General features: G+C 40.1%; 1 protein-coding gene across 3 annotated transcripts in view; it reads right to left on the bottom strand.

Annotated features, from left to right (window-relative positions):
- PCGF3 (polycomb group ring finger 3) overlaps window positions 1-16,613 on the bottom strand; it is a 114,660-nt gene that overhangs the window by 25,762 nt on the left and 72,285 nt on the right. For all 3 annotated transcript variants that reach the window (XM_074953591.1, XM_074953590.1, XM_074953589.1), the window contains 2 exons: window positions 5,116-5,233; window positions 1,021-1,117 (listed from right to left, as the gene is read on the bottom strand). In XM_074953591.1, coding sequence (XP_074809692.1) covers window positions 1,021-1,117; window positions 5,116-5,224 — 206 coding nt within the window. In that variant the 5' untranslated portion in view covers window positions 5,225-5,233. The remainder of the gene's footprint in view (window positions 1-1,020; window positions 1,118-5,115; window positions 5,234-16,613) is intronic.

Raw genomic sequence — 16,613 nt, forward strand, 5'->3', positions numbered from 1 at the left:
ATTCAAAGTAGTGCAACTAACAATTTCATCAAATACTTTGCTTGGAGGCAGGGCAGAAGTGCACCTTAAAAGAAATAGCTGGTGTGGATGCAGTGCCCCGATCCAACTTACAGCGCTGCATTTTCAGCAGTGAAATCTGCAGTGGTACAGTTCTTTAGTGTGGACCAAGCCAGGTGAGGAAATAGCAGCAGTTGATTATCATGGTGACCGATGCCTTAGAAATATTTAAGTTGAGAGGAAACTGTAGGAGAAAAAGTAAGGGAAAGCACAACCTGCAAAAATATATTATACAGTAGAGACACAGAAAGAAAGGACAATACAAGCAGGATACCACAACCATGCTAGGGCATGTTGTGAATGGACATTGAGTGGCTGTGGGCTTAGAAAGAGGGCAGGTACAAATCCTTCAGCATTGGCTCCAACCAGAAGAGGTTGGTCTAACCTTTCTGCTGCTCTACCTCTTATGTGTAATTAGTTTATCCTGCAAATTAACTGTCACTCAGAAGACTAAACAATGACAATGCTGCCACCTTCAGATTTCAGTCTTTGAATAGTACCTCAAATAAAAGATTAAAACCACAGTGCATCTGCCATAACAAAAAATACATTTGAACTACCAGTCATGTAAATATAATGAAATATTAGATAAACATGTAATTCGCACAATCAGAAATAGATTATATATAACCTATGAGAGCCAGATAAAGTCTAACCAGAAATTACTAAATCCAACTAAACTTCAGTAGAAATTGGTAAAAACTAGACAAATATTTTGCTTGTTCTTAAATTTGACCAAACACATTAAGTTTCAAAGATCACTTCAAAGTTCAATCTCCCACTTTGCTTACACAGAACCATTATTTTAATTTCAAATCAAGCTGCTCGCTTTTAAGTATTTAAGAAAGAATAGCAGGGAAGTAAGAAAATCTGGTAAAGAATCGTACCATAATCAGAGATAGCTACACATGACCTTTAATGATTTTAATTATCTGTGATTTTCATTTTATGCTGCACACTTACCCGATATACTGTAGTGGATGGCTCTGATGTATAACAATTCTACATGTTGGACAGGTGTTATTTTCCTCCAAATACTTCACCAGGCAACTTCTACAGACTGCAGACACATTTATAATTAGGAAGAAAAAAAAAACTACTAAAACAAGTTTACATTTAATTTCTTTTCAAATGTTCACAAAAACACAAATTGCATAGAAATAGAAACAGAACTCACACACAATTCAGATTTTGTCCCTTATATTTTATATAAATAAGTTCTAATATACCACTGAATAACACACAATTTCTATTATCTTTCATGGGAGTTCTTAAAACAGAACAATGGTAGATTACAATCACGTATGAAGGACATATTATGTTATTGTCCTGTTCCTGAACAGGTAAAGCTTACTTCAAAACTATTAGAATACATAATACACAACCCAAAATACCATATGCTAGAAAGAAAGTTAGAGCTGTGGTTGTAAACGAAAGGAAACTTAGCCAAGGAAATAAACTTTGGGCAAAGAAAATATTTCCTTCCGAGAAGCTGCTGTTTAGTGAACATGCAGCTCCTAGCTGAAAGTGCATTCAGGTGCTATTTCACCTCAGACCAAATACAACGTACGTTATAATTACAAATATTAAAACAATCACAATAGAGCACTACACAATAGTTTGCTTTTGGACCTGTTTCAAAGTCTACATACATAATTGTATTCATTTCATTTTACATAAATTTACAAACAAGTTACTCATTTTAACCAAATACTATTAACTGTTTAAAGGAAAATCATACAAAATTATTTACTTGGACAGTAATTGCTTATAGAGACAAGATAGGCGAAAGAGACAAGATTTTGATCTACAAAGAGCTCTTCTTCTGGACTGCATAGCTCAAAACTTGTCTTTCTCCAACAGAAGTTGGTCCAATAAAAGATATTACTTCACCCACCTTGTCTCCCTAATATCCCAGGACCAACACAAGTACAACACTGCAAACAGTAATTACTTAGGTGATAAATGAATTCCAGCTAAAGATTTTTCTTTTTTCTAATGATTTTTGAGTTACTGAAATTTCTGTGCAAATATAAAGTGGGAAATTTGGGTAAATGAGCATCTTTCCAATAACTCAGGCTGATTCATTATTTTTACCCAACAGTGCTATAAGAGTTCTAAAGACTAAGTTACAGAGGTATACTTTCTGCAGTTAAACAGTGCCATCTACCTCTCACACAAGTTGATGTATGTTTGAAGAATAATTACAAGTCAAAAGCCAAAAGTCAGCGAAGGTGTAATGTATGAACGGATTACAGTATTTTCAGTCATTACATTTAAGATAACATTACTAGCAGCTGTTGTCAATGACTTAACTAGTAGGACAGCATTCTTATCCTGAACCATAAACCAAGTCTAGTAGCACTGCTCACTGAAGCCCAGATCCTGCAGAGGAATCTGCCTCAGTGGGACTTTACACAGGTGAAGGGGTCCAGACTAGCAGATTCTCATGCAGAGAGGAAGCCCAGGAAGGCAACCAGGAAGCCCAAATCCTGCTCTCAATGAGTCAATGAAAACAGAATCAAACCCATCATTTATAGCTTTAAACTCAATTGTAAGTTTTTTTTCTTATTTTAAACTATAATTCAGAATGTTTATTTTAAAAAGCATCCACTAGAAAATAGCAGTCACTATCCACTGCAATCTCCTACACTACCTTTCTTACATTTTCATTCCTGCTAGCTTTTTTTTTTTTTTTTGGTTGTTTATAACCAAGAAATCTATCTTTCCTCATTCTTTTATTATCCCTTTGAATGATGAAGATAAAAATCTATATTTGGAGCATAACTTTTCATGACACATTAAGACAGCTTTCATATACATCCTGCCGTCCAAGTATCAAGGTAGAAGATGAAGTATTAAAACAATTTTAACAGAAGCTGCATTTTGTTATTGCCATTGTTAATAAAAAGGCATGAATAGGAAAAGACTGTTAATAGCTACCAAAGCACAGTATCTGTTGGAGTTTGTCCTGGCCATGTCATAAGACTGGAAAGTTATAATTACCAAGATACATGTGAAGGAAGAGAGCATGGGAAGAGATGGAGGAAATTTACTTTCCCCATAATTCTCCTCCTCTGGAGGGCATCTTGCAGGGATTCTCACTCTAGTTTTAAGTACCTAGTATGACAGATGGAATCCCTGAAATTCTAAAGGTTTGAGTATCCCCGAAAGCAATAAGTAGCAACCAGACATGTGAGCCACCCCGCCAGTGCCCATACAGTACCTTGGAATCTTCCAGTTTGGTTCTCAGTTAGTAGAAAACAAAATTAAAGCCAGACACAAAAATAGCATTGATTGAGAGAAGTCAGTGCCTTGAAAGCATGTAATATATGTAAATGTTGCAAATAATCCAACATCTAAAACAGACTCCTCCAAGACAATATTTCCCAAAAGGGAAAATAAAAAAGACAATTAATTTTCCTTCCTCTAAAGATACTTTACAGCAGTGTGTCCTGCATAGAGTGTCCTGCATACTCAAGGAATATCCCAAAAGACAAACATAGTACCATCCAACAGCACATGCAATTTGAACAATGCCAATACCAACAAGATTTGTTATAGTTTTTCAATTATAGTAAGGTAACATACCTCCTGTCACCTGTCCAGCTTAACATAAGCCTAAAGGATGGATCCAGAAGTAACAAAACTTTCCAAAAGCACGGACAACACAAATGAGCGACAGACCTGAAAACATAAAAGCTCGAGGGGCTGCAGATTTGAGCTTTCTTATTTCAGATACAGGTTCTGCATGATTGTCACCCCAAAACAGTATTCTTCTCGAGTCCCAATCCAAGAAATAGTGCTTGGCAAGCATATGTAGCAACGACCATATGTATGCCTTGCCTACATGAACGGAACATGCTTGCCTGCCATGCACATTTCTGAGCTACAGGCAAGCAAAGGCTTTCCTGCTTCAGATCGAATGAGCCTTGACATGATTTTCTAGCCTTAGGTCTGGCAGATCGTTTCAATCAGCCATTTAAACATAGTCCTTTTAGTGACAGCATTGCTAAAGTTTGGTACTAGATGGATGAGCAAAAAAAAAAACCTTTCAACTCATTCCACCAGGGAGGAATCATTCCAAAACTAGACTGGTAATTCATGAAGCAAAGAGTAGCAGCCACGTACTGGCAACCTCTTCATCAGAGCAGATCCCAGCCTTGGATCATAACATTTCAGGGTTATGGGGCACAGTACAGCCCAGGCCACCTGTACAACCAAGTTCTTGCATTGGGGTGGGAGAAGTAAAAACTGGTTACAGGATAGGGTGGCAAGACTGGATGGTGTTTAATCCTAGTACCTCTCTCTGATGGCCCGTATCAACATAATCAGAATAGACAGAAAGCAGAGAAAAACCACTAGAAAGAGACACTGCACCACCCTAAAGCTGGAGGAGATGAAGAGCTAGAGTGGTAATTGAAGAAGAAGTTGACCAGGTGGTTTAAAGGCAAGTAGTAAGGTTACTGTAAGGGTAGGGCATGACCACCAATTTGGGGAGAAGGGACTAGCACTCATGGCTGCTACTGCCTATAGTGTACTCTAGAATTTCGGAGCTCTGCCCATCTCACTCCAGGGTGAGTTCTGAACAGACACAATAGAGAATAAGGTTTGTTTTTTTTCCAAATCAACTTAGTTACAATTCAAAGTCCTTTTAGCATTTGTCTTCATATTTTGACGTACAAATTTTCTAACAAGTATTTAGTATGATAATTTTTTTAACTACCAATATTGCGTATGTGAAAAATCAGTCTGATTATTGCTGTTGGGATTACTACTACTTTTTTAAATCAGTGCAAGGTATTTTTTAAAACCACTTCCATTTATTATATATGGTGTCAGCTCTGTGCAACACATCTAGGGCTCATGGTTTTGCTTCTCTTGTTCTTTTCATGAGAATATAATTTTTGCTTAAAACGTGAAGTATATAGCAAAATTTGCATTGTTTTGGCAGAGCCACAATAGATTTTTAAACGTCAACTGAAAACTGAAGTATCTATATGTTAAGTAACAAAACATTAATTTTCTTTAACACGCTATAGAATCAGTCATACTCACAGGTATGTAGGCATTCTGTTACAGTGGTGGCATCAATAAGGTATCCGTTGCAGAGACGACAGGTTATATGGGCATTAATATCCCAGAGTTTAATCTTTCTAGTCAGCATCTTTGGTGTCTGTAGAAGAAACGCACAATTGTTAGCATGTCAGGTGTACTGATTATGTAGCAAGTCTTGGAGTAACCTAATTACAATAATTTGTATTAGGGATATCAATATGCAACTTCAGGCTCCCAGGCATTTTATGTATGGAATAAGGGTATTATATAATTTCAAAGGATTTACCTGATAAAAATGGGCAGTGAAACAAAATGTAAGACCTACAGTATTTTGAGGTTTGAATAATGTAGATGAGAAGGATTGGTAATTACTACATTAATATAGCTCAGATTCCGTAAGCAACTAGAAGGAGTTTGATATTCTGATCTTAACAGTTTTTCTTCTAAGTTATGCCAGCATGTGGCATAACAAAGCTCCTTTACTGATGAAAAAGACTAAATTTTAGGGCCAAATCCTGCTCGTTTTACTCATGTAAGTAATCCCATTCAAACCAATAATTAAAGTATATGAAAGTGAGAAGAGTGGACCCTGAAGAAAGTTCATCAGAGCACAATATCAAAAGGAGTAGGTCTGGCTGGGTAAAATTTATCAAGTTGTACTTTGTATTTATAGCCTATTTTCCCTATAGTTAAAACTTCACTTCGAAATTGAAGAAAAGTTGTATTTGAATAAAGTGGCTGTAAAGTAAACAGAAATGGTTTTCCTAAAAGCTAAAACTAGGTTCTCAGAAAGAAAAACAGATGACTTCAAACATAAAATTAGCTCTATACTGACAAAGTTACCTCCTATGAAACTAAGAAATCTGAACTGCATGTGTTTTTCCTTCCAAGGTGAAGGAGATTACAAATACCATAACGAAAGAAAAGGAAGACAGGGATTCTAAAACAGAATAGCTCTTTTCAAACCATTTTTCATAGCATTTCTGATATCGCTGGCAGAGCAAAGAGAAATCTGCAAAAGCCTTTTTAGGGGATGGTACATGCCTCTGATTGTAAACTGGGTAGTGGTGTATTTTAACTAAGAAATAGGTATGTACTTTTTCCTCTTCTGGAATCACAAGAAAGTCTGCTTGAAATTTTAAGAACTTTGTACTTCACCCTTAAAACCATTTTAGGATGACAGATATTTATCAAGAGCACTTGAAGCCCGAGAGCCAAACTTGTAATTCACTAGTATTACCTTTCACAACATAATGTTTTTGATAAGCTGTATTTTTTTTTTTTTTAAAAATAGCTTTTTGATTCAGAGAACATAATGATATTTTTTTTAACACTACATACATCTTGGTGCAAAATTGAAATATTTTGTTGGAACTGTGTGGGAAAACTTCACAAGAAAACAAAGTAAATGGTTAGGATAACGCATTTTGTCAAAAAACAGCTTAACAAAGTTGGTTAAACTAAGGGCTCTCACACAAACAAGTAGCTCATACCTGAAATTAGACTACAGCACGCATCGCTATATAGCTTCCATATCCCTTTACTTCCATAAGCAAACAGTAAACAAGCAACATATATGGATTTAGATTTAAATGCTGGCCCCTAGAATATTTTAACACACTAATCTTTTCCAAAATGTCAATACATGAGCACTTAGTGTATAATTTATCTCCTCTGTTGCTGTTAGCTGATCCTCCTGGAAAAATGTGACTTCGTTGCTGACCCGATTGATGCAGGTAGTTTGTTAGCCCCAGCCAAATATTAAGGAGCAAGGATTGGCTCTGTAGAAAGGACCCAGGGTGTGAACTGAGCAGCCCACAAAGCAGAATATGGGAAGCAACCAAGTCTGAGGAAAACGCTAAATTCTGCTAAATTAAGCCAAATTCTGTGCATAATTTTAGTTCCTTTTATTTAAACAGCAGACCCAGAAAGGGCCAAGCTATGACCTGCTAAAATCTGTGCAATTTTAAGCACGGTAAAGAAGCCACCACTTACACATTCTTGCTGTAAAGGAACATATATTGGTAGAATAAAATGATAGAACTAACATTAAAGCAGGAAGAAAAACTGGTTTTACAATGTGTTACATTCAGCTCCCACACTGCAGGTGTCACCAAACTGCTTTTCAGTAAAATGATTGACAGTGTTTGGTTCAGAACTACAAATTTTAGTTTATTTTTGAATACATTTCATAATCTGAATGAAGTTCTTCAGAGCATGCAAGCTTTCCTATTTGGATACAGCAAGAAGATAGTGTTTAACCTTTACCTTGCACTCTTTGCTTTTTTATTCTTTCCCTCTGTTTAATTCAAGTATGTAATTAAACATGATGGGCCAGCGGAAACCAAGCTTTTGAACCAATGGGAGGAGTAATGGGACTGAAAAAAGTACATTACCCTCTATTTTAAGCCACTAAAATGCATTTCACCTCTAGCACTGTAAAAACATAGCATGTGACATGAGAAAAAACTTGAAGTACTTCAAATTCTTAAGGCTGAGAGTAAATGTAAAAGTAAATGTAAAAAGAAGTGTTGTATGGAATTCTAAGGTTTCATAATTAAATGAAGTAGTGAGTAGCTGCTAAGGACACACCAAAAGTGCATTTAACTTGTGCTGTATAACAGATAGGTCAGAACCTAATTCCGTAGCATAAATTACTCCTTTTTCAATATTCATTTTCTAGCTTAGTTTCCAAGCAACTGAAAGATTTAGCAGTTCATAGATAGTAGGAGTCTCGTTAAAAAGATTGTTGCATAGAAGACAGCTATGTTTACAGAACCCAAAGAGGAGAGACTATTTGTGACTTATTCTTAAAATGATGTACAGTAGTTGGTATAAGTAGTAGCTACTGTTAAACCACTAGATAATGGTGATCAAAACAGAATTAGGTTCCACATCTTTGTGGGGGGAAGGGAAAGAATCATACTGTCATGGTGACAGCCAAACTTTAGAAAAGGGCATTTTAAAAATGATTAAGCTAGCCAAATAAAACTAGTGTAAGTAAACTTACACGTAGCCATACAATAATCAAAGGCACACATATCACTAAACAAAGTAAAAAGGTAAAAAAGTCTGGTGAAATGGCAAGTTTCAAGAAGTTGATCACGCCAAATAGGAGTCACTCAGAAAATGGAAATTCAACACTAGAAGCTCATAGAAAGTATAAATTAGAATAGATAACATGTTAGTTAGGAAGGCTAAGAAGATATTTGAAGGGCAAATAGCCAAAGCCATAAAAACAAATATGACTAAGTATTTTAGTAGGAATCCAGCCAAAGAACTGATGAGTCCACAGAAACAGCAAGGAGTAAACAGAGTAATTAATAAGGATAAAAATACTTGTGAACATTTACTTCTCTAGAGAATGATGGGGGAATTCTTCACATTGTAAAGATGAGCTATCATCAAACACTGAAGGATCAACACAAGTGGTGCTAGAACAATCTGAGCAGTTAGCTAGCAAAAGGCTACCAGGACCAAGTGTTATACATCTACCAGGTCTGAAAGTGCTAAAGAATGAAACAGCTGAGATACTAACAAAAATACGCAACCTCATTAAAATCAGCTATTATACCAGAAAACCAGAGGTACCAAACGTTGTACACCAATATCTAGAAAAATGCAGTAGGGTCAAACCTGGGAATGAATTAATAGTTTAACTAACTGTTCTGGTAGGGGAAGTCTTAATTAATAAACCCCTGAATGAACAGGAAAGCAGAACAAACCAGCATGGTTTCTGTAAAGGAAAACTACACATCTCCAATCCATTAAAATTCCTTGAGCATATTAACAAACTAGAAAACAACACTGGTTGACAAACTTTCTTAGAACTTTCAAGGAGTCTGGATAACTCACAAAAGAGATTTAAAGCAATCAACTACTGTGAAATTAAAAATTGGCTAAAGAATAAAAAAAGAGTAGACATGATTGTTCAGTTTTCAACATACTGTAGCTGTTAACAGTGGTGTGCCTCAAAGTTCTGTATTACAACCAGCGCCAGATATATTTGTAAATATTTGGAAAAGGGGTGAGCAGCAAGCTGTCAAATTATGAAGTTCCCAATTACTTAGTCAAACCTAAGACTGAGGTAGTACAGAGGGAAGGTAGATAAATGGGGACATAATGGTAAATTCAAATGTTAATAAATGCATATTAATGCACATTGGAAGGAATAATTTCAACCACTCATATTACTGGGTTCAGTATCACCTGTAAGCACTTAAGCCCAGATTTTACTCCACTCAGCGTCACAAGGCTTGAGTCACTTAGGAGGTGTCTGCACCACAATCAGGAGGCATGATTGCAGTTTAGGCAGGCATATCCACACTAACCTTAATCTAGCTACTGCTACTAAAAATAGCAGTGAAAATGCAGCAACACAGACCCCAGCACAGATGAGCAACGTGAGTCCTTACCCAGTGTTCTGGGCAGGGTTCTACAGCCCACGTTAAAGCCTGTGATTACATACTCTTAGGCACTTAGGCCCTATTTTTTATAACTATTTAGGCATTGCTCAGCTCAGCATCACAGTGCCTGACTTAGGAGCCTAAGGACATGTCTATACTACAAACTGCAGTTGACGCAAGCCACATCAGCATACAGCCGCCAAACTTCGCATATTGCTTAGGCATGTGGATACTTGGCTGCTTGTAGCAGCACTGCACACAGACACGCATTCCTGGCAAGCATGTAAATGCAGGTAGGAAATTATGATGTGATTGGAATAACAGAGACTTGGTGGGATAACTCGCATGACTGGAGTACTGTCATGGATGGATATAAACTGCTCAGGAAGGACAGGGAGGCCAGAAAAGGTGGGGGAGTTGCATTGTATGTAAGGGAGCAGTATGACTGTTCAGAGCTCAAGTATGAAACTGCAGAAAAACCTGAGAGTCTCTGGATTAAGTTTAGAAGCGTGAGCAACAAGGGTGATGTCGTCGTGGGAGTCTGCTATAGACCACCGGACCAGGAGGATGAGGTGGATGAGGCTTTCTTCCGGCAACTCACAGAAGCTACTAGATCGCACGCCCTGGTTCTCATGGGCGACTTCAATCATCCTGATATCTGCTAAGAGAGCAATACAGTGGTGCACAGACAATCCAGGAAGTTTTTGGAAACTGTAGGGGACAACTTCCTGGTGAAAGTGCTGGAGGAACCAACTGGGGCGGAGCTCTTCTTGACCTGCTGCTCACAAACCGGGAAGAATTAGCAGTGGAAGCAAGAGTGGATGGGAACCTCGGAGGCAGTGACCATGAGATGGTCGAGTTCAGGATCCTGACACAAGGAAGAAAGGAAAGCAGCAGAATACGGACCCTGGACTTCAGAAAAGCAGACTTTGACTCCCTCAGGGAACTGATGGGCAAGATCCCCTGGGAGAATAACATGAGGGGGAAAGGAGTCCAGGAGAGCTGGCTGTATTTTAAAGAATCCTTATTGATGTTACAGGGACAAACCATCCCAATGTGTAGAAAGAATAGTAAATATGGCAGGAGACCGGCTTGCCTTAACAGTGAAATCCTTGCTGATCTTAAACACAAAAAAGAGGCTTACAAGAAGTGGAAGATTGGACAAATGACCAGGGAGGAGTATATAAATATTGCTCAGGCATGTAGGAATGAAATCAGGAAGGCCAAATCACACCTGGAGTTGCAGCTAGCAGGAGATGTTAAGAGTAACAAGAAGGGTTTCTTCAGGTATGTTAGCAACAAGAAGAAAGCCAAGGAAAGTGTGGGACCCTTACTGAATGAGGGAGGCAACCTAGTGACAGAGGATGTGGAAAAAGCTAATGTACTCAATGCTTTTTTTGACTCTGTCTTCACGAACAAGGTCAGCTCCCAGACTACTGCACTGGGCAGCACAGCCTGGGGAAGAGGTGGCCAGCCTTCTGTGAAGGAAGAAGTGGTTCGGGACTATTTAGAAAAACTGGACGTGCACAAGTCCATCGGGCCGGATGCGTTGCATCTGAGAGTGCTAAAGGAATTGGCGGATGTGATTGCAGAGCCATTGGCCATTATCTTTGAAAACTCATGGCGATCGGGGGAAGTCCCGGAAGACTGGAAAAAGGCTAATGTAGTGCCCATCTTTAAAAAAGGGAAGAAGGAGGATCCTGGGAACTACAGGCCGGTCAGCCTCACCTCAGTCCCCGGAAAAATCATGGAGCATGTCCTCAAGGAATCAATTCTGAAGCACTTAGAGGAGAGGAAAGTGATAAGGAACAGTCAGCATGGATTCACCAAGGGAAAGTCATGCCTGGCTAATCTAATTGCCTTCTATGATGAGAAAACCGGTTCTGTGGATGAAGGGAAAGCAGTGGACGTGTTATTCCTCGACTTTAGCAAAGCTTTTGACACGGTCCCCCACAGTATTCTTGTCAGCAAGTTAAAGAAGTATGGGCTGGATGGATGCACTACAAGGTGGGTAGAAAGTTGGCTAGATTGTCGGGCTCAACGGGTAGTGATCAATGGCTCCATGTCTAGTTGGCAGCCGGTATCTAGCGGAGTGCCCCAAGGGTCGGTCCTGGGGATGGTTTTGTTCAATATCTTCATAAATGATTTGGAGGATGGTGTGGATTGCACTCTCAGCAAGTTTGCAGATGACACTAAACTGGGAGGAGTGGTAGATACGCTGGAGGGTAGGGATAGGATACAGAAGGTCCTATACAAATTGGAGGATTGGACCAAAAGAAATCTGATGAGGTTCAACAAGGACAAGTGCAGAGTCCTGCACTTAGGACGGAAGAATCCAATGCACCGCTATAGACTAGGGACCAAATGGCTAGGCAGCAGTTCTGCCGAGAAGGACCTAGGGGTGACAGTGGACGAGAAGCTGGATATGAGTCAACAGTGTGCCCTTGTTGCCAAGAAGGCCAATGGCACTTTGGGGTGTATAAGTAGGGGCATTGCCAGCAGATCGAGGGACATGATCGTTCCCCTCTATTCGACACTGGTGAGGCCTCATCTGGAGTACTGTGTCCAGTTTTGGGCCCCACACTACAAGAAGGATGTGGAGAAATTGGAGAGAGTCCAGCGGAGGGCAACAAAAATGATTAGGGGACTGGAACACATGACTTATGAGGAGAGGCTGAGGGAACTGGGATTGTTTTGTCTATGGAAGAGAAGAATGAGGGGGGATTTGATAGCTGCTTTTAACTACCTGAAAGGTGGATCCAAAGAGGATGGATCTAGACTATTCTCAGCGATAGCAGATGACAGGAGAAGGAGTAATGGTCTCAAGTTGCAGTGGGGGAGATTTAGGTTGGATATTAGGAAAAACTTTTTCACTAGGAGGGTGGTGAAACACTGGAATGAGTTACCTAGGGAGGTGGTGGAATCCCCTTCCTTAGAAGTTTTTAAGGTCAGGCTTGACAAAGCCCTGGCTGGGATGATTTAGTTGGGATTGGTCCTGCTCTGGGCAGGGGGTTGGACTAGATGGCCTCCAGAGGTCCCTTCCAACTCTGTTATTCTATGATCTGTCACTCTCACTGTGCCACCTGTCACTGTCCAGCACAATACATTTTGGGAAATTTTTGCAACATATTGTGGGATAGAAATGGCTTGCCCAGGGATCTCCTGGAGCTAGGGGTCGAATTCCCAGCGTGCAACTTTCTCCATCCCACAATGCCATCCATATCCCATAATTCTGACACCACTTTTTTAAAACCCGACAAACCCACGAGGCACTCTTTGGTGCTTGCCATCTGTGACATGCATGGAGTTTGCAGAGCTCTGCACTCTTCTCATGAACACTGCAAATACCCGATAAACGATTCTCCTGTATTTGCAGACCTGGAAGTAGTACTGCAGCAATGAGGGACAGGAGAATCTCTCCCAGGACAGCTTGCTGAGAGACACAGAGAAAGAAAATTCAGGGTTGCTGGTGGCATTCAAAAAGCAGTTGCAGACTGTGCAGCACTGCTTCTGGGCCTGAGAAACAAGCACCGACTGTACCACAGGTATGGGACAACAAGCATCAGCGGCTGCAGCACTTTAGGATGCAAAAGGCCACATTCCAGGATCTGTGTGCAGAGCTTGCCTCAGCCCTCGAGCACATGGACACCAGAATGAGAGCTGCATTGACAGTGGACAAGCAGGTAGCAATCTCACTCTGGAAACTTGCAACATGGGACTGCTACCGGTCAGTGGGAAATCATTTTGAAGTTGGAAAATTCAGTGGAGTGTTCTTTGTGCCTGGAGCTTGGGACGCTGTTTGAATTGTGTAGTGCTTGTTGTACATTCATATAGATGACAGGGTTTTTCCTGAAGCTATGAATTCTTTGGTGTGTATTTATAAGTACTGTATGCTTTGACTGACTTGGCATTCTGCAATCTTTGTTGTGAACTAATATAGATAATAAAATTACCCCAAAATAGAACTTTACTGAAGGCGGAGGTAGGGTAGTGCAGAAAACCAATGTGCCAAAAACATAAACCAACCTTGTCCCCACCCCCCCACACACATATGTTAAACAAATTTCTAACATAAAACAAAGATAAAAATTTAAAATTAGAAGAACAAATAATTTTGTCCATTTGAATGCATAAATGTAGTCTGTTATGGCTACAGATATATTGAGCTGTGTAAGCCACAGATTAGTGTATGTGAAAGTGTGGTTTTCCTTGCTGTCCCCTTACGTGGAGTGGTAGGAGTAAGGATACAGTCTGATGACACAGGATATCTGCGGCGGGGGGGGGGAGGGGGGGAGGGAGGGAGTAGCGACCAAGGAGTTCTCCAAGGACTGCAAAGGGTAGAGTCCAGCATTTTTGGACTTGTAGGTCAACCAGGGTCTGCAGCATTTGGGTATGCAGCCTGAGAAAACCCATTATGTCCAGGTGCATTTCCCTCTTTTTGTCCTGCTAGGACTCCTGGGTCTTTTCCTATCCTCTCTGTCTTTCTCCATGCTGTCAGTCATATTGGCCCTTCAAGCCCTTTGTTCAGTCTGATGCAGCACTGGCTTGAAAGATCTCACAGCACACGTCCTCCTTAGTCCTCTTCTTTTCATCAGGGTCAGCCATTCTGTGAGTGTGGAAGGGACATCCCTCAAGTCCAACATGCCAGAAGCTGCTGATAAAAACAGACAGACTAAATCCAGTGGTGTCAGTCACAATGGAAAGGGAAAGAATTTTCCAAACTCCCTTCCCTTATTCCCATAAATTCTTATGGACACTTCAGCTTCAGAATGCATCGGCACAGCATCAATCTCCTGCCCCAGCCACAGTGAGCATGGCCCACGAAGGGCAAGGGTGGGAAAATATTTTCTCTTGCATGAAGCTATAACATTTCAGTCCTTATTCCATGGGTAGGAATATAGGACAATGGCATTGAGTATTGGCACTATTTTCCACAGGTGGTGGTTATTTCAGCTGATATCTCACTCCTGAGCATCACAAAGGCACAGCTGCTACTGGCATCCCGAAGCTGCCATGGCCTGTAATTGCCTGTTTAGTCTCAAAACAGATCCTGGCTCATGGCATGGCTGGAGCCCCTCCCCACATCTCCCCCTCCTCCTCACTTCAAGTTCAAGTCAGGGGTCTGTGTCTTGGACTCCTCTGAGGTATCCACAGTCATCTATGCAGTGCTGGTGGGGTCTCCACCAAGTATGGTATCCAATTCCTTGTAGAGGCAGCAGGTCAGCAGCGCAACAGCAGACCTATACTTGCACTCTCAGGTCTGGGGTATCCCTGGAAAAGTTCATTCATTTTCACCCGGTAGTGCTGCTGTACCCACTTGCCTGCATCATCTCTGCAATCTCTGCTCATAGGTGTCCACATTTCTACAGCTGTATTTGCACTGCCTCTTCTCCCCACAAGCCCAGGAGAGCCAATACTTCATGTTTACTCCAGGCACGGGTGCATCTGGTGCATGCAGCCCACATGAGCTGGGCAACTGCACACAATTGCTAAGTGTGCTCACCATGTTGGCCAACTGAAATATTTTTAAAATGCCTCTTCAGGGGCTTTTAGAGGGGGGTGGCTTCCAGTCTCTATGCCCCTGTGCAACGGAGTTTAAAATTGTGACCAGAGTGTTCATACCAGTTAGTAAATATTAACCCTTTTAGTCTTCTTTTCCTTTTTATAGATTATATTCATTTGCATATTAACTATTCTTTATGATATTACCAAAGAGCGTGTTTGAATTTTAAGGCCAAGGTTTTGCTGTTTAATCTGGGAGGAACCTGTATTCAGGAATTTCATGTGACCAAATATTGGGCTGTACTTTATGATGGCTGGCATTGCCAAGTCTGTGGGAAAAATAGATGTGTAGAGAAAGACCCCCCCCCCTCAAACTACAGAAATATAATACCAGAGAACCTCAGAGTTACGAACACCAGAGTTACAAACTGACCAGTCAACCACACACCTCATTTAGAACCAGAAGTATGCAATCAAGCAACAGGAGACCAACAAACAAAAAAAAAGGCAAATACAGTACAGTACTTTGTTTAATGTAAACTACTAAAAAAATAAAGGGAAAGATTTGACAAGGTTAAAAAAAAAGATTTCACAAGGTAAGGAAACTCTTTGTGCTTATTTCATTTAAATTACGATGGTGAAAAGCATTTTTCTTCTGCACAGTAAAGTTTCAAAGCTGAATTAAGTCAATGTTCAGTTGTAAACTTTTGAAAGAACAACTATAACGTTTTGTTCAGAGTTACAAACAACCTCCATTCCCAAAGTGTTCGTAACTGAGGTGCTACTGTAAAAACAACACTGAGTGATTGATAAGGGGTGCCTAAGATTTAGTTATGCTCTTTGATTAAGTAGGATCTTGTTATTGCAGATATTTTCTGTTAAGGATAAAATAAGGATCAAATGAAAGATGTTTAGGTTAACTCAGTTAGAATTACTGGTTGTCACAGCTGTCAGTAATTATGACTGGATTATAAATTCCCTTTATTTTATCAAATCATGTAACCCAAAGATAAAGGCAATTCCAGAAGTAATCAGGTAAAAAGAAAACATCAAAATAGGACACAGTGGAAATTAATTATGAGAAAGCATTTTTCCCCTCCAAAAAAGGGGTTTCTGTGTCTCAGACCCTATTTTAAAAAAGAGAGGGGTTTGGAAATTAGGTGGCGAGTGCAAAACTGTCAGCATCCCACCAGTTACAGAGGTGAGAGACACAGAGGCCAGCTCCTTCCCTCACATCCCACAATAATGTATCTATTATTTCTGTATAATGTTGTACTAATCTCGGATCGATAATCTTTGACTAAATAATACTGTGATCAATGCGGGGGGGGGGGTGGGAAGGGGGGAGAAAAGTAGCTCCCTTTTATGGACACCCAGCTAGCCAACAGCTATAAAATCCCTCTTCGTAGCTGTTCTGTAATTGCTCTACCTGTAAAGGGTTAAAAAGTCTCACTGCTACACATAGGTAAAAGGAAATGAATGGGCACCTGGCCAAAAGAGCCAATGGGAAGGCTAGAACTTTTTAAAATTGAAAAGAAGACTCCCCTTTTGTCTGTCTGTCTTGTTCTCCCAGGGAGAGGCGGACAGGGC

The sequence above is a fragment of the Natator depressus genome, chromosome 5 (assembly GCF_965152275.1).
Source record: "Natator depressus isolate rNatDep1 chromosome 5, rNatDep2.hap1, whole genome shotgun sequence".
NCBI classification, from domain to species: domain Eukaryota; kingdom Metazoa; phylum Chordata; order Testudines; family Cheloniidae; genus Natator; species Natator depressus.